This window comes from Anolis sagrei, chromosome 2, assembly GCF_037176765.1.
Source record: "Anolis sagrei isolate rAnoSag1 chromosome 2, rAnoSag1.mat, whole genome shotgun sequence".
NCBI lineage: Eukaryota > Metazoa > Chordata > Lepidosauria > Squamata > Dactyloidae > Anolis > Anolis sagrei.
In genome coordinates, this window is record NC_090022.1 from 23,759,310 (window position 1) to 23,780,634 (window position 21,325).

Genomic DNA, 21,325 nt, shown 5'->3' on the forward strand with positions numbered 1-21,325 from the left:
TTTGCAAACAGGGATTGAGGGGCAAAAAATTAGACCATCTCTGATTAAGAGCTATTAAATTGCCTTGATTTATTGATATCCAGTAACGTTGATAAATTGATAAATAGTAATGTCTGTTTATCATGATTCTGTTTTCACATGAAAAGGATGTGGAACATGGCAATGACTGCAGAAACTAGCTTTTGTGAGTCATTCCTTACAGTGATTGATATGCTTAAAAATCCATGTCTACTAAAAAAAAACTCTCAGAATCCAGAAAACTTCCTCAATAAAATCCCCACTACTTATATACAAGAAGTAGAATAATTTATGCATGATCATAAAAAAAAATAATGTGTCCAATATAAGGGAGCACAGCAAAGTTCCTTAATTTTAATTTATAGAAGTTATAGGACCCTTCCAGACAGGCCTTATATCCCAGGATCTGATCCCAGGTTTTCTATTTATCCCAGATTATCTGACAGTACGGACTCATATAATCCAATTTAAAGCAAAAAATCTGGGATTAGATCCTGGGATATAGGGCCTGTCTGGAGGAGGCCATAGATTTTTATCCAGGTGACAATGATACAGAACTTGGGCTTTTTGTGCATTTGCATTTACCATTGCTTTCCTTTACTTGCTTTTCTTTCATCATATTTTTTGCAAAGCATTCTTTCCTGAAACTTCCATTCACCCACCTTAACATTTCAAACTTCTGTCTTACAAGACACAGGACTTCTATTTGTAGACCAATTGGTGTTATTTTAATCACTTTTCTCATCCCCATATTATATATCAGATACTGTATGCAGTCTGGTATTACTGAAATGCTTTATGATGATCAGATTCATAGAATCATAGAGTTAAAAGAAACTACATGTGCCATCTAATCCAACCCCCCCCCTTTTTTTTGTCGTGTCAGAAGCGACCTGAGAAACTGCAAGTCGCTTCTGGTGTGAGAGAATTGACCGTCTGCAAGGACGTTGCCCAAGGGACGCCCGGATGATTTGATGTTTTATCATCCTTGTGGGAGGCTTCTCTCATGTCCCCGCATGAGGACCTGGAGCTGATAGAGGGAGCTCAACCGCCTCTCCCCGGATTTGAACTTGCGACCTGTCAGTCTTCAGTCCTGCCGGCACAGGGGTTTAACCCACTGCGCCACCGGGGGCTCCAACCCCCTGGCATGCAGGAAAAGCACAATTGAAGCACCCCCGACATATGGCCATCCGGCCTCTATTTAAAAGCCTCCAAGGAAGGAGCTTCTACCACAGTCTGATGCAGAGAGTTCCACTGTTGAACAGCTCATACAGTCAGAAAGTTCTTCCTAATGTTCAGGTGGAATTTCCTTTCCTGTTATTTTAACCCATTGCTCAGAGTCCTAGTTTCCAGAGCAGTAGAAAACAATCGTACTCCCTCTCCTTATGACATCATTTGACATATTTAGATGTGGCTATCATGTTTCCTCTCAATCTTATCTTCTTCAGACTTAAGATTCTATAGTTGAAAAAAGCTCATTGAAAATATACATAAATATGAGTTAGCAAGAACACCCTCTTCATCACATTTCTCACTGAGAATTTTACTGACATCTTGTGGAACTGTTTGATAATTTAGTCCACAGTTTTGTAAACATTGCACTCAAAATATCATAATAATAAACAATAAAGCTATTTGGTTTTGTTTTATTTGTATGTTTATGTGTTTTATTTTCCAATCATGCCTAATGTAGGCCTACGAAGAAGCCCAAAAACGTCTGAAGATGGCAGAAGAGGACAAGAAATTAATGGTAAGAACTTTCCTTGAGTTTATACAGGTTGAAAGTCCTTTATCAGAAATCTTTGGAACTAGATTTTTTTTATTTCTTTCTTTCATTTTTTTCTTTTCTTTTTTCTTTTCTTTGTGAGTTTGGAATACAAGTTACAAACATTCGACTTATGAATGACCCATGATTACAAATGAGGATGAAACAATAGGAAGTGAGTGAAATCTACCCCTCGGAAGTGAAAGAGTTATTGTGGGAAAAAGGTTTCTTCCCTGAAGCTTTATCACCAATCCTTGTTTCCACAACAAGCCAAATGTTTCAAAATCCAGTTATCACAGGAACGGAAAGTGACGGGAAATCTTTTGAATAGTAAAAGAAATGCCACAGGGGTGTTAACATTTCCCTATGCTATATGGAGTTACCCTTGAAGAATGTATCTGTTCTGACTTACATACAAATTCAACTTGAGAACAAACCTAAAGAACCTACCTTGTTCATAGCTTGGGCGTTGCCTGTATCTGTAATTGCATATATAATTGAATAGGGGAAGGGGCTTCTACATGTGTGGCTAGTCTCCTTTCCCCAAAGGCAGAACTGAGCAGCTGGCAGAAAAAGTATTTCAGATTTTGAGTTTCCAGATGAGGGAGGCTCAACCTGTAATTAAATTACGGAATTGTGACATAGATGAAGTTTCAAGTATCCTGATAAGTCATCGATTATTATTTGTTTGCTAACTTGGATAAGAGTATCGTATTTCACTGTGTTGTGTTTGCCACCCCACAATTGTTGCACAATTGTTTTTTCGGTCTCAAAATTCGAATTTTCCTTTTCTCATGTAATCATTGTAGATAGTTTGTTAAGAACCCAGAGCTGTCCTTCCTCCCTCCTCTTTGTCTTGGGGGTAAGACAGCTTGGTTTTTTAACCAGAGAATCCAAGGCACCCCCTTTTTCCTTTCAAGGCATACACACACAACTATTATAGGAAGGTATAAGGTAAACTAGGTAATTTTTATCTTGGTTCATTGAACATTACATTGAGAATGTGCTAGATAATTATAGTTATTGGCTTATTATATTTAACAAACTGTTTTTAAATAAAAATACCAATGTTTTATTTATATTGTGTGCCTTCAATGGGCATCTTAAGTAGTGGACAAGCTACTTACCCAGAGGAAATATTGTTCCCTCGTGAGAGCCTTGTTTAATGCTCTTCAACAGGAAATATTATGCAATTGAGACTAGGGATCAAAAGGAGAATTTTCAAAATTCTTGCTGTTTTGTCTGACCCATGTAACTTCATATTTTCCTTTACTTCCTGGCAGGTTCCAGAGTTGCGGAAGAAGTCTCGCCGGGATTATTTGGCCAAACGGGAAAAGGATAAGATAGAGGACTTGGAAGCAGAGATAGCAGATGATGAATACCTGTTCTCTGAGCAGGAGCTCACATCCTTGGAGAAACAGGAGCTGGATTACAAACGCAAAGTGCGTGACTTGGCGAAGCAGTACAAACAGGCCGGAGAGCAGGAGAAGATGGAGAAGAGCAATCGCTACTATATGCCTGAGGAAACTCGCAGCAAGGTAGTCTTTGTGCACATGATCAAATCAGGAGCCTAGTCTCCTTTGAGGGATGATTACTGTAATGCATTAGGTGATGAATTGCATGTATTACGTCTTTGGATCAGTCCTAGTATTCTACATTGAAAGGATTTCAAATAGAAAGATGGAGTGAGATCTTTGTGTGCTATGTTGGAGGCCAGTTTGGATGAGAAGATTAACATTTGGGCCCAGGTATAATAAAGATCTGCCATTAATGCAAGGAAGGAGTGTGAAAGCAATTAAATAGATCCTGCAGTGAACAGAGATTGGACCCAATGGGGTTTCTCCTAAACCTGGGTGAGATTGATGGATGTTGTAGTCAAACATCTGTGAAATGCATCTTGATTGAGAAGCGTACTAATTTGTGTGTGCGTGTGTGTGTGCCTTGAGCAACTTGAGAAAATGCAAGTTGGTGTGAGAGAATTGGCTGTGTGCAAGGACGTTGCCCAGGGGAAGCCTGGATGTTTTACCATCCTGTGGGAGGCTTCTCTCATGCCCCCACATGGGAAGCTGGAGCTGACAGACAGAAGCTCACCCCACTCCTTCGTTTCGAACCGCCGACCTTTCAGTCAGCAGTCCTGCCAGGACAAGGGTTTAACACACTGTCCCACCGGGGGGCTCCTAGTGGCCTAATTGAACTCCAGCATCATAGAGACCTAAAGGGTCATCCAGTCCAACCCTGGCCATGCAAGAACACACAATCAAAGCACTCACATCTCTTCCAACCATGATGATTCCATGACATGGCAAAGTTTATGCTGGGTGCATGGCACCACCAGATCAGCAGCAGATGCAGGCAGACATGATACCTTTTGATTAAGTGACTCCTGAGTATATTCTATTGCAAAAGTGGGTATAGGAATTCTTGGGATCTTTCAGTAAAATGAATATTCAGATTCCCCAATACATTTGTTCACAAAAAGAATGCCTTTATCCATTAGCAGGTTGTGTTGTGTGCCCTCCAATATAACAGGCCGCATTTTTATTTATTTATTTATTTATTTGCCGTATTTATATACCATCTTTCTCAGCCCAAAGGCAACTCAAGGCGGTTTACACTCAGCACAATTTGATGCCCCCCAACATATAAAATACAATTAAAAACATAGCATATAAAATATAGTTTCATAAAAAGTCAACAAAATCATACATCCTTAACGTCTCCTTACTGAAATCACTACTCAATCGCATCATCAGTCGTTCCATGGTCTATCATTGCCTGTTACATTGAGTTTGCAAATGCCTGCTCAAAAACCCATGTTTTAACCTTTTTGCGAAATGTTAAGAGGGAGGGGGCTGATCTAAGAAAGGGTGTTCCACAGCCAAGGGGCCACCTCTGAGAAGTGTCTCTCATTCCCGCCTAGCACATCTGAGACGGAGGCAGGACCGAGAGTAGGGCCTCAGACAATCTTAAAGTCCTCGATGTGCCCAGTTGCACTTTCCCCTACCTTCTCGCTTGCTGTGATGCTGTGAGTTCTGTGCAAAATCTCATGGCATTATCTCATTCCAGGGCTACACCATTTGCATTAATAACTTACAGCTTTTTTCAGTTGGTCACCTTTGGATCTGTCAGGCAGAGACCTCTTCCAGAAATCTCTCTTAAAATTCAAAATTGGGTTTTGTCTTGCAGAAAATCCCCGATCGTTACGAGGAGCCCCAGGCGGAGGATCATTTGGCCCCACGTGATGAGCAGCGGCGCTGGGAGGAAGACCACATTGGGGCAGCTGCCCTCCGCTTTGGGGCTCGGGATGCTGGCCAGCGCCATCCTCACAAAGACTATGAATATGTGCTGGAAGAGGATGAGATGATCCAGTTTGTGAACGCTGTGCAGATGCGAGGCACGAGTCAAAACAAGGTGAGGCACCAGCATATAAAATGACAATTCCCATAATTCCTTAGCCTTGCACCATGACAGTTGAAGTGGTGTAAAACTGCATTGATTCTACACTGTAGATTTACCCTGATTTGTTGGGAGAAATATATGATTCAGGTTGGATTTAGATATTATTAGCTCTGATCATACCCCAGTTCTGCTCTTCATCTTTGTCTCCTAAGCTGTGAATTCTTGACAGCCACATCACACGGCACTTCACGCTCTGCTCGCAAATGAGCTGATGCTCAACTTGTATATCTTGTTTGTTTTTGGATGCTCTGCTATATTTTAGGGCAGTTATCCCTAAAAATCTCCACCATTTTCTTTCTTTCTTAGGCCCAGGAAGAGAAGCCGGAGCTGTCGGAGGCCGAACGCAAGAAGCTCTCCATCCAGGAGGTGCGCCGGAGCCTGCCTATCTTCCCCTACCGCAAAGATCTTCTGGCTGCCATTGCCGAACACCAGATACTCATCATTGAAGGGGAGACTGGCTCTGGCAAGACCACTCAAATCCCCCAGTACTTGTTTGAGGAGGTAACTTGACAAGAATGAAGGGAAATCTTGGGGCTGAGGAAGAGACCAGCATGCAGCTTGCTAGGAGAAGGGCATTCTTTGCCCCCTCACCAATGCCATAGCCTGAATCATATTGCTAGAATAGATAAATCATATTTAGACAACTGTTGAATAACCATCCAGCAATTGATTCAATAGCACTACTGTAGATTTTTTTTTTCCGTGTCAGGAGTGACTTTAGAAAGTCGCTTCTGGTGTCAGAGAATTGGCCCGCTGCTGGGAAGTTGCCCAGGGGACACCCAGATGTTTAACCATCTTGTGAGAGGCTTCTCTCATGTCCCTGCATGGGAAGCTGGACCTGACAGACGGGAGCTCACCTCGTCTCATTGATTTGAACCTCCGATCTTCAGGTCAGCATTCAGCCAACACAAGGGTTTAAACCATTGCGCCACCGCGGCTCCATACTACTGTAGATGACAACTAACCAATACGATCTCATGTATCATGGGAATGCTGCACCAAGAGCATCAGTAAGGGGGTGTTCTTCATCCATATTCAATGGCGTATGTTTGGCAACATTGCTCTGCAGCTGGGTTCCTCTGACGCAGTAAGTCTCTCCTACTCGTATTTCCCTGAAAATAAAACCAGGTCTTGTATTAATTTTTGCTCCAAAATGTCATATTAGGGCTTTTATACTCTGGTCAGCTTATCTTTGAGTATATGTGGCAGTTGTTTTTTCCTAAGCAACAACAGCATTTCACTCCCCAGACAAGCATTCTGATATACTTACCATAATAGGTTTTTGAGTACAGAGGATGAGAATATTGGGCATTTTCTCTCTTTCCCGCAGGGCTACACAGAAAAAGGAATGAAGATTGGCTGCACCCAGCCCAGGCGAGTGGCGGCTATGAGCGTGGCTGCTCGGGTTTCCCAGGAAATGGGCGTTAAGCTTGGAAATGAAGTATGTGCTCAGAGGATTGATGTATTATTTCTAGTCCTATCAACTAGTCCTATTATTTCTAGTCCTATTCATCCTTGAACTAATTTCACAACATTCAATAACACTATTCTGTTCCTGAATTGAAGGAATTATTTCCTGTTCAATTGTACGCTACTTCCTTTGACAGTCATTGTTATACTCCAGAAACTATGTTGCATTTGTTGAAACTCTGAGATAATTATTGAAAAACTTTATTTATTTATTTATTTATTTATTTACTTCATTTATATACCACTTTTCTCAGCCCTTAGGTGACTCAAAACGGTTAACAACAGCAAAGATTCAATGCTAAACATCATAAAAGCAATTAAGGGACAGTTAAAACAGTAGCATAATAAACAATTAAGCATCAATGTAACAAATCATTAGCGTCTCATCATTAGAATCAAAATCCAATCTCATCATCTGTTATTCCGTGTTCCTATATTCATTACACTGCCTAATCAAATGCTTAGCAATATGTGCTGCGGGATGTCCCGCAAAAACAAAGGGACAGTTTAGTAACCACGCTTCATGCAGTCATGCCGGCCACATGACCTTGGAGGTGTCTACAGACAACCCCGGCTCTTCGACTTAGAAATGGAGATGAGCACCAACTCCCAGAGTCGGACATGACTGGACTTAATGTCAGGGGAAAACCTTCACCTTTTACCTAAACCTTTCCCATGTTTTTATGATAGCATCAGTTAAGAAATGACATTTATAACCCAGGAACAAAAATTGTGTCACATAGCAATAAGCCCTGTAGCAGAAGCCTACCCAAATAGTATTAAAGATATTTTGTTGGCACATAAATGTTTGTGCTCACATACACAGGAAGGGCCCAATCTTCCCTTGGAATCAACATCAGAGAGATAATAAATATCCTTAACGTAACTAGGAGGCAAATTTTGTGTGTGAAGTCTGCTCTCCATATATCTGTTCTCACTTCTCTCTGTCTTTAGTCTGGGTTTAGTTGGCTGGGCCAGACCGGGTGTTTCCTTATCTCATTCTCATGGGGGCTTGAGTTCAGTTTCTGTTGGTTTGAAACAAGAGCAAAAATATGTCAGGTGCTCCTCTCTTGCTCCTCTCTTCTTTTATCCCATTGGGAGCATGTTGACTTCAGACAAATAGGCACCTTGGCCAAAAGACTTCTCAGTGTATAAAGGCTTTGTGGTAATCTGCGTCTAAAATTCCCCAGGTGGGCTATAGCATCCGGTTTGAGGACTGTACCTCAGAGCGGACAGTGCTGAAGTACATGACGGATGGGATGCTACTAAGAGAATTCCTCACTGAACCCGACCTCAGCAGCTACAGGTGAGCAGCAACACTGGGCTTACCTGTGAGGAGGTAGGGAAGAGCTGTCTCCTCTCTGCGTCACCCACCATGGCATGATCCTTGTATGCACATTTTCTCCTTCAGGCTTGCCCAGTCGGCTTTCATTGCTTCAGACAGGGCTGATCTGTTTCAGATCTGAATCTGGTTGATCCATCTCCACTTTGGACCTAATTGGTGTGATTCACCCTGGTTCATTATGATTCACTTTGGGTATAGAATCATAGAGTTGGAAAAGACCTCATGGGCCATCGAGTCCAACCCCCTGCCAAGAAGTATTCATTCAAAGCAGCCCCGACAGATGGCTGTCCAGCCTCTGTTTAAAAGCCTCCATAGAAGGAACCTGTTTTGGTAGGTTAGTGAGAGTGATTAACTTCTCATTTGGTCCAGATATATAGGTTTAGACAGGGCTGGGCTTTAGCACAGCAGGCGAATCACCAAGCTGCAATAAATCTTGCCAACCATAAGGTTGATAGTTCAGTGCCCGGGTCAGGGTGAGTGCCTGACCTTTCAGCCCAGCTTCTGCCAACCTAACAGTTCAAAAACAAATGTATGAGTAGATTAATAGGAACTGCATTAAAGCGGGGGTGATATTTTAGGCATGGTGGGAGGAAGTTTAAGAAGCAAAAATGTAGCAATTTTATACTCTATACTCTGTATTTTAAAATCAATAAAGATCATAAAATAAAAAAACAAAAAACAAAAAGGAATATCTCTATGACCTCATATACATATGTATGCCCTTTAGCAAGATGCCTCCTTCTGTGCCTAGCATTGGGCATGTCAGAGTCTGTTTGCCCGAATAGAATGGATTCACTGTTAGACAACCTCCATAGGAACACAAGAAGGTTTGCAAAGTGACACTGCAGATGATGGGCACTGCTGCAGTGCTAACTGTCTATTCAGGTGTATCACCTCCTTGGCCTTTTTCCTAGTGTCGTCATCATCGATGAGGCTCACGAGCGCACTTTGCACACAGACATCCTCTTTGGGCTGATCAAGGACATTGCTCGCTTCCGGCCGGAGCTGAAGGTGCTGATTGCCAGCGCCACCCTGGACACGGAGCGCTTCTCCACTTTCTTTGATGACGCTCCCATCTTCCGCATTCCTGGGCGCAGGTTCCCTGTTGACATCTTCTACACCAAGGTCAGCAGGGAAAGAGGAGAGGGCATTGGAGTGAACGTATGTGGGAAAGAGAGAAAGTGGGAGAGTCACATGAGAAATCTGAGAGGAACACTGGCCAGAAGAATAATGTGGTTCTTAAAAAGTAAAGCAGTAGCTTGATAACACAGATTTTCAGGAATGTTTGTGTCTTATGGTCAGAAGTATCAACATGATGGGGTGTACCACCATTTTGACACTTCTAACCTTCCCTATTGTTTACTGTAGGCATGGACAAGCTTTGGCCCTCCAGGTGTTTTGGACTTCAAGTCCCACCATTCCTAACAACCTCAGGCCCTTTCCTTTTCCCCCTCAGCCGCTTAAGCGGCTGAGGGGGAAAAGGAAGGGGCCTGAGGCTGTTAGGAATGGTGGGACTTGAAGTCCAAAACACCTGGAGGGCCAAAGCTTGCCCATTCCTTGTTAACTCCACATCAAAAGGGATCTGATGGAGCCATGACCTATGGAGAAGAAGTGTGAAAGAGTGGAAAGCCATTGGAAGTCCTGCGTGAACTTGTGTGATTCAATAAGAAAATGGTTGATGGTTCTCCCTCCCTCTGATCCTTGTCTCCTAGGCTCCGGAGGCGGACTATCTGGAGGCCTGTGTAGTGTCAGTGCTGCAAATTCATGTCACTCAACCTCGAGGAGACATCCTTGTCTTCCTTACTGGACAGGTAAGCCACCCTGTGTGCCCCTGTACCCTGCTTTAGACTTTTGTTCCTTTTGGCGCATGCAGCAGAGCCAAACTTCTCTTCTTTTTGGTAGGAAGAAATCGAGGCCTGCTGCGAGATGCTGCAGGATCGCTGCCGCCGCCTGGGATCCAAAATAGCAGAACTCTTGGTTCTCCCGATCTATGCCAACCTCCCCTCTGACATGCAGGCCAAGATCTTTGAGCCAACCCCACCAGGAGCCAGGAAGGTAAGAACTGCTTGCGTGGGATCAAGGAATAAAGTTGCAGCTGATTTGGGGTGGATCTGTATTAGATTACGCCAGGACTGGAGGGGTGGGTGGGGAAAGCATTTTTGGTCCCAGGATCATACAGAACCATATATACTCGAGTATAAGCCAAGTTTTTCAGCCCTATTTTTAGACTGAAAAAGCCCTCAGTGACTTATACTCAAGTCAATGTTATTTATTATTTTACTTTATTATTATTATTATTATTATTATTATTATTACATTTATTATTATTTTTCTATTATTATTACATGTATTATTTTACTCATTTACTACTATTACATTTATTATTGGAGCCCCCCGTGGCGCAGTGGGTTTATCCCCTGTGCCGGCAGGACTGAAGACTCACAGATAGCAGGTTTGAATCCGGGGAGAGCGCGGATGAGCTCCCTCTATCAGGTCCAGCTCCCCATGAGGGGACCTGAGAGAAGCCTCCCACAAGGATGGTAAAACATCAAAAACATCCAGGCGTCCCCTGGGCAACATCCTTGGAGACAGCCAATTCTCTCATGCCAAAAGTGACTTGCAGTTTCTCAAGTCGCTCCTGACATGACAAAAAACAAAAAAAAACCCCATTTATTATTTTACTCATTTATTATTGCTATTATTCCATTTATTATTTTACTCTATTTTTATTATTACGTTTATTATTTTACTCTATTATTACTGCTATTATTACATTTCCATTATTTTACTCCCTTATTATTATTATTTTGATTACTGTTATTATTTTACTCTCTTGATTATTATTGGAAGGATCCGTAAGCACATTTACATTGAAGAGGGTTAGGATAATGCTTTAGTCAGAGTTGGACAGTCTTATCTTAAGTTACAGTTTCATGTAAATATTCAAAAACATTTAAACTACTGATGCCTCAATTAATGTAATTTTATTGGTATCTATTTTTAAGCGGCTGTGGGGGGGGGGCAAGGAAGGGGCCTGAGGCTGTTAGGAATGGTGGGACTTGAAGTGCAAAATACCTGGAGGGCCCAAGTTGGCCCATGCCTGGTTTCCTCCGTCTGGCAAGATTACAGACAGAGGTTTTCCCCAGGCATGTTGTCTAAGATGACTACAGGGCCCATGGTTAAGGTAGCAGTACCTTCCATCAGATTATGTGCTCTGCCTTTCAGCCCTTCTTTGTATATAAGTTTCAATGGTGGCAGATTAATTGCATCCTGTCCCCGTCCCATTCCACATATGTGTTTCTCTTTCCTTCTCTTTCTCCAGGTAGTTGTCGCTACAAACATTGCAGAGACCTCTCTGACCATCGACGGCATCATCTACGTGATCGATCCTGGCTTTTGCAAGCAGAAGAGCTACAACGCTCGCACAGGCATGGAGTCGCTCATTGTCACTCCCTGCTCTCGGGTACCCAGCTTCTGTACTACTCCCTACTCCCCACATGGTTTGGTTTTATGTATTTTGTGTATTTTAGTGTTCACTGTCCACAGACGTTCATTGCAATTTTTGTTAAATTGTGACTTTCTCTTATTCCTGTTGGCTTTTGTATTTTTTCTGCGATCAGTTTAATGAAATCTAGCCTGTGAAATATAGAATTTATTTATTTACTAGCTGTACCCAGCATGCATTGCTGTGGCCAACCTTCCCTCCCTCTTTTTCTCCTCCTTTCTTTCTCTCCTTCCTTCCCTCTTTCCTTCCTTCCTTCCCTTTTTTTCTTTCATTCTCTCCTTACTTCTCTTCCTCTTCCCTTCCTCCCCCCTTTTTCTTTCCCTTCCTCTTTCTCCCCTTTCTTCCTTCTCTTCCTATTCTTGGATTGCAACTCCCAGCAGTCCTCCTGGTCTATCTGTCTGTCTGTCTGTCTATCTATCTATCTATCTATCTATCTATCTATCTATCTACCTACCTACCTATCTATCTATCTATCTACCTATCTATCTATCTATCTATCTATCTATCTATCTATCATCTATCTATCTATCTCTATCTATCTAATCTATCTACCTATCTTATCTATTTCTCTTCACCCCTCAGGCTTCGGCCAACCAGAGAGCGGGGAGGGCTGGTCGGGTGGCTGCGGGGAAGTGTTTCCGCCTCTACACAGCCTGGGCCTACAAGAACGAGATGGAAGAAACCACGGTGCCAGAGATCCAGAGGACCAACTTGGGCAATGTGGTGCTGCTTCTGAAAAGCTTGGGTATGTGGCTGGGGAAATCTAGGGTGGGGAATGATTTATGCATCCCACAAGGCCTACTAAGCCTTTCCTGGATGAGAATAGGAATACTGTATTGACAGGGAGATAATTTTTATATTCAGAACATGAAGGATGCCTTGCCTGGGGTGGGAAAATGCTAACCGTCAGGGGCATCCCTGAAGCCTAGCTTTCATGTCTCACTCTCTTAGGCATTAATGACTTGATCCATTTTGACTTCATGGATCCACCGCCACATGAGACTCTGGTCCTGGCACTGGAACAGCTCTATGCCTTGGGGGCCCTCAACCATCTTGGTGAGCTGACCAAGGTACGTCTTAAGTTCCAGGCTGGGTTCATGAGCAAAGTTTCTTTCACATATTCTCTAACTGGCCAACAAACCCCATTGAAAATAGTGCCGCAAACTGGAAAAAAGGTTAAGGCTTCAGGTTCATGAAAGCTTCCAGTTACCTCCTAGTTCCAGGCTCTGAGGAGAAATAGTATTTTTGTTGTGTGAGTGGGCGTATTAACAAAAGACCCTCCCCATAAATGTATAGCAGAGTATTGTCGAAGGCTTTCATGGCCCGAATCACTGGGGTGTTGTGGGTTTTTCGGGCTGTATGGCCATGTTCTAGAAGCATTCTCTCCTGACGTTTTGCCTGCATCTGTGGCAAGCATCCTTACAACCTCTGATGCAGGCGAACCGTCAGGAGAGAATGCTTCTAGGACATGGCCATATAGCCTGAAAAGCCTACAACAACCTATACCATAGCAACTTATTAGCAGCAGTGTGACCCAGCACCAATAGCTACAAATGATAAAAAGAACAAAAAACACAGAGACCAATGTTACCTCTTCCTTAAAAGGCTTTTCTTTGTAGTAAAATGATACGGTTGCACTATTTACAATAACAGGGTTTCCACAACACAAATAAAGTCCTTTATACTCCTTCTTTGCTGCCACGCTGAGCTTTGTTCTCATGCAGATAAACAGCTTCTCTCTCATAGAGCCTCTTCTCACATCGAACTTACACAGGAGCTTCACACAGTAGCTTTACACACAGCAACCTTCACACATGAGGCCTTCAACCAGGGGCTTCTCTCACACAGAATCTTCTCAAGCCAGGCCTTCTCAAACTGAGGCCTACTAACATTGAGGCCTTTCTCCCTCTGAGACCTTTTCACAGTCTGAGGGTTCTCTCAGACTAAGGCATTCTAACACTGAGGCCTACTAAGCTACAGATACACCTGCTTATATTGAACTGCAGCTTTTGCTGAGTCATTGCATCCATTTAACCCTTTCAGTGCTTGACTCACATTTTTGTAATTAAAAATACCAAGTTAATTTTTAATATTACTGACAATTTTCCCATATTTGTCATGATTCATCCAAAGTTTGGAAAAGTTACTTTTTTGGATTATTTTTGAATTGTCATTGACCATGCTGACTGGGGGACTCTTATGAGCGATAGTCCAAAAACATTACCTACCATCTATCAGTGCATCCTGTAGTTCAGTAGTTCTTAACCTGTGGCTCCCCAGGTGTTTTGGCCTACAACTCCCAGAAATCCCAGCAAGCTGTTAGGATTTCTGGGAGTTGAAGGCCAAAACATCTGGGGACCCACAGGTTAAGAACCACTGCTTTGTAGAAGTGTCCTGAAACTACACTGCTGGAATGCCATGGCAGATTCACCACTGGCTGAATGACCCTCTGTCAGAAGTGCTTTCTTTTGTGTGTACCACATGACAGGAAGTTGGTCTAGACCAGGCATGGGCAAACTTCGTCCTTCCAGGTATTTTGGACTTCAGCTCCCATAATTCCTAACAGCTAGCTGTTACGAATTGTGGGAGTTGAAGTCCAAAACACCTGGAGGGCCCAAGTTTGCCCAGGCTCTTAGACTCACTTCCAATTCTATGATCCCCTGAAGATCTTACAAAGCATACAAGCCCATATGGGAAGATACAGCCTTATATATCTCTCCTAGAAACATTCACATATCATCTGCTAGCTACTATTACTCATTAGTATTATGGGGAAGAATATTGTGATATTCTGTAAGCCTATAGATGTTTAAATCAGGAAACCCATAATGACGACAATTAAAACTGAAGGGTGCAGTTCTGTGCAAGGGGAAGGGATTTGTCATCCTCAGTGGCAGCCATTGAGATCACTTGTCTCTGGATGAGGATAAAGTGCCACTGTGTGTGACTGACACACAGTGAAGCCAGCTATTGTGCCCTGTGTTTCATCCAGCATGATCTTCCTGTCTTCCTTATTTAGCTGGGCCGGAAAATGGCGGAGCTCCCTGTGGATCCTATGCTCTCCAAGATGATCCTGGCTTCTGAACAGTGAGTCCCAGTTCTCTGTCTTCCCAGCCAGTTAATTATGTGCTTAGCCTTGTTAAGTTCAATAATCACGAGTGAGGCATGTGACCTCTATCTCTCTCCTCCTTGTAACTTAGTGCAGTCTCTTGTGCATTTATCCCAAGCTTCCCAAAAAATCTGGAACGGCTCAAAGGTTCCAGAGATAACTTTGTAAATCTAGTTCTACTTGCACAATATGCTTTTTTATTATGTTTTAAACCACCTTGAGGCCCCTCAGGGGTGAGAAAGGTGGTATATAAATATACATATATACATATACACATATACATATACATACATACACACACACACACACACACACACACATATATATATACATATATTACTATAAACATAATATATATGATTATAATCTATGTGTATATTTAAGTATATATTTGGGAGAGCGGAGAGATTACCGTATATACTTGAGTATAAACCAACCCAAATATAAGCCAAGGGACCTAATTTTACCACAAAAAACTGGAAAAATGTATTGACTCGAGTATAAGCCAAGGGTGAAAACTATAGCTGCTACTGGTAATCGTCAGTAGGTTAAATGTTTTTGAGTATTTACACAAAACTGTAATTTAAGATAAGACTGCCCAACTCTGATTCAACCATTATTCTAACCACCTTCAATATAAACATGCTTACCTATTACCTATAATGATAGAATAAAATAATAAATATAATAACATGTAATAAAAATAATAATAGAGTAAATAATGGAAATTTAATAATAATAGTAATAATAAAGTAATAAATGTAATAACAATAATAGAGTAAATAATAAATATAATAAATATAATAATACAGTAAAATAATGTAAATATAATAATAATAGAGTAAAATAATCAATGTAATAAAAGTAATAATAGAGTAAAATAATGTAATAATAATAATAATAAAAAGGTAAAATAATAAATGTAATAAAAATAATACTAATAGCAGAGTAAAGTAATAAATAACCTTGACTCGAGTATAAGATGAGGGGATTTTTTCCAGTCTAAAAAAGGGGCTGAAAAACTAGGATTATACTCAAGTATATACAGTACTTTTTCTCCAGTAATATAGAATCCTATTTACCGTATAAGAGGTCTTTCTCCCACCCTGGACATTCCACCGATATATAAACTTCACTTGCCTAGTCTCCAACAGACCTCACAACCTCTAAGGATGCCTGCCATAGATGTGGGCGAAACGTCAGGAGAGAATGCTCCTGGAATATGGCTATACAGCCCGGAAAACTCACAGCAGCTTAATAATGTTATTTATGTATTGTCAAAGGCTTTCACGGCTGGAATCACTTGAGTTGTTATGTGGTTTCTGGGCTCTATGGCCATGTTCTAGCAGCATTTTCTCCTGAGGGCTAGCATTTTCAGAGTATGCCAGCCTTATCTTCAGAGGATCCACAACAACCAACTTAATGTTATTTAGTTATAAATTGACATTTTATTAGATTAGATATAATTAAGTAGATTTGTTTGGGAAATGTGGAGTCTCCCAATGGAAAAACCTCATCTGAGAGGACAATGTATGCGATTCAATGCAATGTATGCGATTGCCCAATACATGTTCCACAGATTGGCTGTCTTTCTGTAACTTTCTCTTTTTAATTTTTGAATCCTATAAAGTCATGTTCACTCCCCCGTTGCTTTTCAGTGCTGGCCTCTTGGCTTGGATCCAGGCAGTTCTGCTGCTGCTCCATTGCCAAGGCTAACCCAACCCTCCTTGCTTCCTTTTGGGGGGATTCTCCAGGTACAAGTGTTCAGAGCAGATTCTCACCATCGCCGCCATGCTTTCAGTCAACAATGCCATCTTCTACCGGCCCAAGGACAAAGTGGTCCATGCCGACAACGCTCGCATGAATTTCTTCCTGCCCGGTGGAGACCACCTTGTTCTTCTCAATGTTTACAGTCAGGTATGGAAGGAACTTCCAGATCTGGGGAGTTTGGAAATGGGGCCAAGAGAAGATGGCTGGAACCTTTTAGCCATCGATTTCTGTTAAACTTCAAGCTTGCTTAAGAAGACTGTCTCACCAACAAATTTAAGGGGGATGCTAAAATTCATGATGGATTTTTTTACATTAATTGTGTGGTGACTTTCTCTATTACTGGAACATATCACCAATTAGACAAATATTCAATTGGAATTGCCAGGGGATAGATTTGAAGTTCCCAATTTTAGAACCTTTCACATGATGTCTACTAGGCGTAGAGCATTTACAGTGATGGCTCCTTACCTGTGGAATGCCTTGCCAGCGGGGACATGAGCTCTCCGAGATTTACTATCCTTTCATAGAGCTTGTAAAACTTATTTATTTAGACTGTTATTTGAACCTTGCTGATCGAATTTTTCCTTGATTTTAATGTTACGTATTACATGTGTATATTGTGAACCGCTCCGAGCCTTCGGGGAGTGGCGGTATATAAAATTGATAAATAAATAAATAAAATAATTCTTCAAGCAGGGTTGATTAGATAGCCTTTAGAGACTGCTATTGAGACATAACTGTTTATAAGCAGTTTGGCACACAATCCTACTGAAATAAACCTTGTATAGGATTTCTGCTTTCAGATTTTGAGGGCATTGCTGTTGTGGCTCGTGAAGGGATGAGAATATAGATGTTAAAAGTCCCTTAGGAACTTTGGCTCTCTATATGCATTTACTTAAATAACTGTATACCAGTGGTTCCCAACGGCCTCACCATTACTACACTGTTGCTGTGAAACCACACAGCAACAAGAGCGACTGGCCTCGTGAAACCCTCTTACAGTGCCGAGGCAATGAGGATGTCGGGAGGGGAGAGGCTGACTACCCATGAAAGATTATACTACCACATCAACTCTAGATTATTAAATATGGTTTTCTGTGGGCGAGTAGATGGCGACCACTGGATGGCATATGTTCTGGATCAGAAACTAGAGCTGATGTGGTCTATCCAATGCAGGTTTCTGAATCAGCACCCCCAAATAACCAAACCGAATCTAAAGTTGACCAAAACCTGATTCATAACCCTTTTGCTACTAACATTGGAGAGTGGTCCCTGGTCAAAAAAGGATTGGGAGCCACTGCTGTATACATTTGGAACCAAAGGGAGAGTTGATTTTATTCTTTTTCCTTGAGAGACTGCTTTTTAACTCGTCACTAAAGGAAGCCAGTCTAATCTTGCTCTCAGTAGAATCATAGAATCACAGAGTTGGAAGAGACCTAGTGGGCCATCCATTCCAACCCCCTGTGAAGAAGCAGGAAGATCGTATTCAAAGCACCCCTGACAGATGGCCACCCAGCCTCTGTTTAAAAGCCTCCAAAGAAGGAGCCTCCGCCACACTCTTATGTACATTTACAGAGGTTAGGACAGGCATGGGCAAACTTCAGCCCTCCAGGTGTTAGAAATGGTGGGAATTGAAGTCCAAAACACCTGGAGGTCAAAGTTTGCTCATGCCTGGATTAGGCTATTGCTGGGTGGCTCCAGGTAATGAGATTGCCCTCGGTTGATGACAGAAGGCAATTGCAATTTATTTTCTCAATTAGGACAATGGTTCTCTTGGCAGAACATTGACGGTACTCATAATTGTAGTTGTAGTCAGGTCAACTGAGATGTTTTAGCCGTGACAAAAAAAAAAAAAAAGTGAACCTGCCCCTCTCTTTTCTCTCAGTGGGTGGAGTGTGGCTACTCCATGCAGTGGTGTTATGAGAACTTCATCCAGTTCCGTTCCATGAGACGAGCCAGGGATGTGCGAGAACAGCTGGAAGGACTGATGGAACGCATTGAAGTGGACATCACTTCCAGTGAGGGAGACTACATCCCAGTCCGTAAGGTGCCAGCATCCCTTTCTCTTGTTGTTCTCTAAGTGGGAAAGTATGGTAGAAATGTTTTTAGAGCCGAAGCTGAGTATATTCTTCCCAGTGTGGAATCTTCCACTCTTGAGCATTCATATGAACCATGTCTTCTGACTCATAATTGTTGATGGAAACATTTAAATAGTTATGTTTATCCTATGTTGGCTTTTCGGCCATAAAAATAGCTCTACAGTAGGGTCTAGATAAAGAACTATAATATAATATAATGTTATGTAATATAATATATTGTATATAGGTATAATATTTATAATATTATAATGTAATACAATATAATACTGATAATATATTATATATTTATATTACATGTAATTTACTAATAATATTACAGCATAATGGCATAATAGAATATAGTAATATATAATACTGATATTGTACTATGATAATAATATACTGTGTGTGTGTGTGTGTGTGTGTCTATATCTATCTTGTAAGCCGCTCTGAGTCTCCTTCGGGGTAAGAAGGGAAGCATATACATGTCGTAAATAAATAAATATTCATGAATGTAAAACAAAAAATAATGTCATGGGTTGGAGCCAGACTTAGTCATGCTTAGAGTAGAATCATTAAAACAAATAGAGCAGATTAGTAATGACTAAAATACTGTCAGGAGTATTGTTGCCATAATCCCACGTTCACTGGAAGAATGGGAAAACATTTGAGAGTATAATTCATCCTGGTCACTGATCAGTACAAACAGCAACAACCCTCTTGATTCTGTGGCCTCCACTGTTCTCTGTCTACAGGCCATCACTGCTGGTTTCTTCTATCACACGGCCCGTCTCACTCGCAGCGGTTACAAGACAGTCAAACACCAGCAGACCGTGTTTGTCCACCCAAACAGTTCCCTATTTGAAGAACAGCCACGGTGGCTCATCTATCATGAACTGGTCTTCACAACGAAAGAATTCATGAGACAGGTTAGTTTTGCAGGCTTTTGAGGGTCTTTTGGGCAAACATTCATATTCATATCCTGAGGGGATTCAGACGTAGCTAGGTATTTTGGAAATAGCATGGTAGCAAAGAAACCAGTGTTGCATGGGATAGATACAGTTCAGTCATATTTGGCACTGAGAGATCCAAGAGCTGAGCTTTTCATTCAAGCAGCAAAATAATATGAGGGACAGCAAGTTGCATCTACAATGACGGAGCATTGGTGAGGTTTTAAAATTTTAATTTCTTTCTAACCTTTTTATCAAATAGACTCTAGTTCAGTCATGGGCTAACTTTGGCCCTCCATGTGTTTTTGACTTCAATTCCCACAATTCCTAACAGCCTCCTGACTGTTAGGAATTGTGGGAGTTGGAAGTCCAAAACACCGGGAGGGCCAAAGTTTGTCCATGCCTGCTCTGGCTGTATTTTAATCTGTTGTTAGCCACTTCTGTTGCACCAGGAGAAAGGTGGGCTATTAAATTTAATGCATCCTTCTTGTTAAACCCACTGTACTGTTCCCTCTCTTCCTTGTAGGTCATAGAGATTGACAGCACGTGGTTGCTGGAGGTGGCCCCTCACTACTACAAGTCCAAGGAGCTGGAAGATGCTTCTACCAAAAAGCTGCCCAAGAAAATAGGGAAGACGCGAGAGGAGCTTGGATAAGACTGGAGCTGATCTCTTGCCTCCCACCCACTTTGTTATATGGCCCCAGGATTTTTTTTTCATACATCTGTACAGTTTTGATGTCACTTCAGACACCAAATAAAACTTTTTTACAAACTCTTCTGAATCGTTTCCTCTCTGTCTCATCCTACACGGGTCTTGCCTAGTTGAAAGAGGAAAAGCAGTTGTCTTTTTTAAAAAAATGAATGTGGATACTTGCCTTTGACACTTTTAAAGTTGTTATCGTTTTTACTTACTTGTGACTGGCTGTATTAATATTATTAAAGCTTATGCTTGTAATCAGAAACGTAAAGTGTACATGCTGTTAGCTGCTGAGTACTTGGAAGTTTCAAGACAGGTTCTGTACAGACATAGAACCACCCATATCCAAGTCACAAGGGCCACAAAGAATATCTTAAAATTTCTTGATCCATTGCTCTGTTGTGTATCAAAGCAAACGTTGAGATAATACATGGTTGTGTGAAATGACAACACTACACACTCCCTGCATTAATAGGAGTGTTTGCATCACCTTTTTATGCCTGCAGAATGGACTACAAGGGTGTATAAATTCTTACGTACGAAGGCACAATCCCTAAATGCACAGGAGAGCAGTTTAAGGGCTAGAGGGTATTCCAGATCTCCCCCTACTTCTTACTAGCAGATGTAGCAAGAAGCATACCCGGTAGCCTACTGAGAATGGAGTGAATTTGGATTATATGGGGCCAGCCTCTCCTACGTCTAGAAGACTGACTCCCAACACCTGAGAAGACGCAAAGGAGGTAGAAGAGGCTGGCCCCATATAATCCAAATTCACTCCATTCTCAACATGCTTCCAGAAAAAGGGACTGCTCCAGCAAGAAGGTAACAGCACTCCATGCAGTCATGCTGGCCACATGACCTTGGAGGTGTCTATGGACAGCGCCGACTCTTCGACTTAGAAATGGAGATGAGCACCACCTCCCAGAGTTGGACATGACTCAATGTCAAGGGGGAACCTTTACCTTTACTATATGTGCCCTTGATAGTCAAAGCTGTAATTCAGAAAACAGAAACCATTATCTCCCCTCTTCTCAACACATACAATTTTTAATAAGTTCTGAAAGACTGCCAAAATGTTATCTATCACTTGGCTGGCAGGTGAAAGGTTTTATAAGACAGAGACCTTTCCTCTTGAGCAGAAGCAGAGGGTTAACTGAGA

General features: G+C 41.8%; 1 protein-coding gene across 1 annotated transcript in view; it reads left to right on the forward strand.

The window, feature by feature from the left end:
* The window catches only part of DHX16 (DEAH-box helicase 16), a 28,037-nt gene extending 7,795 nt beyond the window's left edge, over positions 1-20,242 (forward strand). The window contains exons 4-20 of the mRNA XM_067463366.1: positions 1,712-1,768; positions 3,067-3,321; positions 4,970-5,194; positions 5,549-5,743; positions 6,573-6,683; positions 7,903-8,018; positions 8,972-9,182; positions 9,770-9,868; positions 9,960-10,112; positions 11,380-11,520; positions 12,145-12,307; positions 12,514-12,632; positions 14,582-14,649; positions 16,426-16,588; positions 18,327-18,488; positions 19,275-19,448; positions 19,996-20,242. Coding sequence (XP_067319467.1) covers positions 1,712-1,768; positions 3,067-3,321; positions 4,970-5,194; positions 5,549-5,743; positions 6,573-6,683; positions 7,903-8,018; positions 8,972-9,182; positions 9,770-9,868; positions 9,960-10,112; positions 11,380-11,520; positions 12,145-12,307; positions 12,514-12,632; positions 14,582-14,649; positions 16,426-16,588; positions 18,327-18,488; positions 19,275-19,448; positions 19,996-20,124 — 2,541 coding nt within the window. The 3' untranslated portion in view covers positions 20,125-20,242. The remainder of the gene's footprint in view (positions 1-1,711; positions 1,769-3,066; positions 3,322-4,969; positions 5,195-5,548; positions 5,744-6,572; positions 6,684-7,902; positions 8,019-8,971; positions 9,183-9,769; positions 9,869-9,959; positions 10,113-11,379; positions 11,521-12,144; positions 12,308-12,513; positions 12,633-14,581; positions 14,650-16,425; positions 16,589-18,326; positions 18,489-19,274; positions 19,449-19,995) is intronic.
* Positions 20,243-21,325: the final 1,083 nt, after the last annotated feature.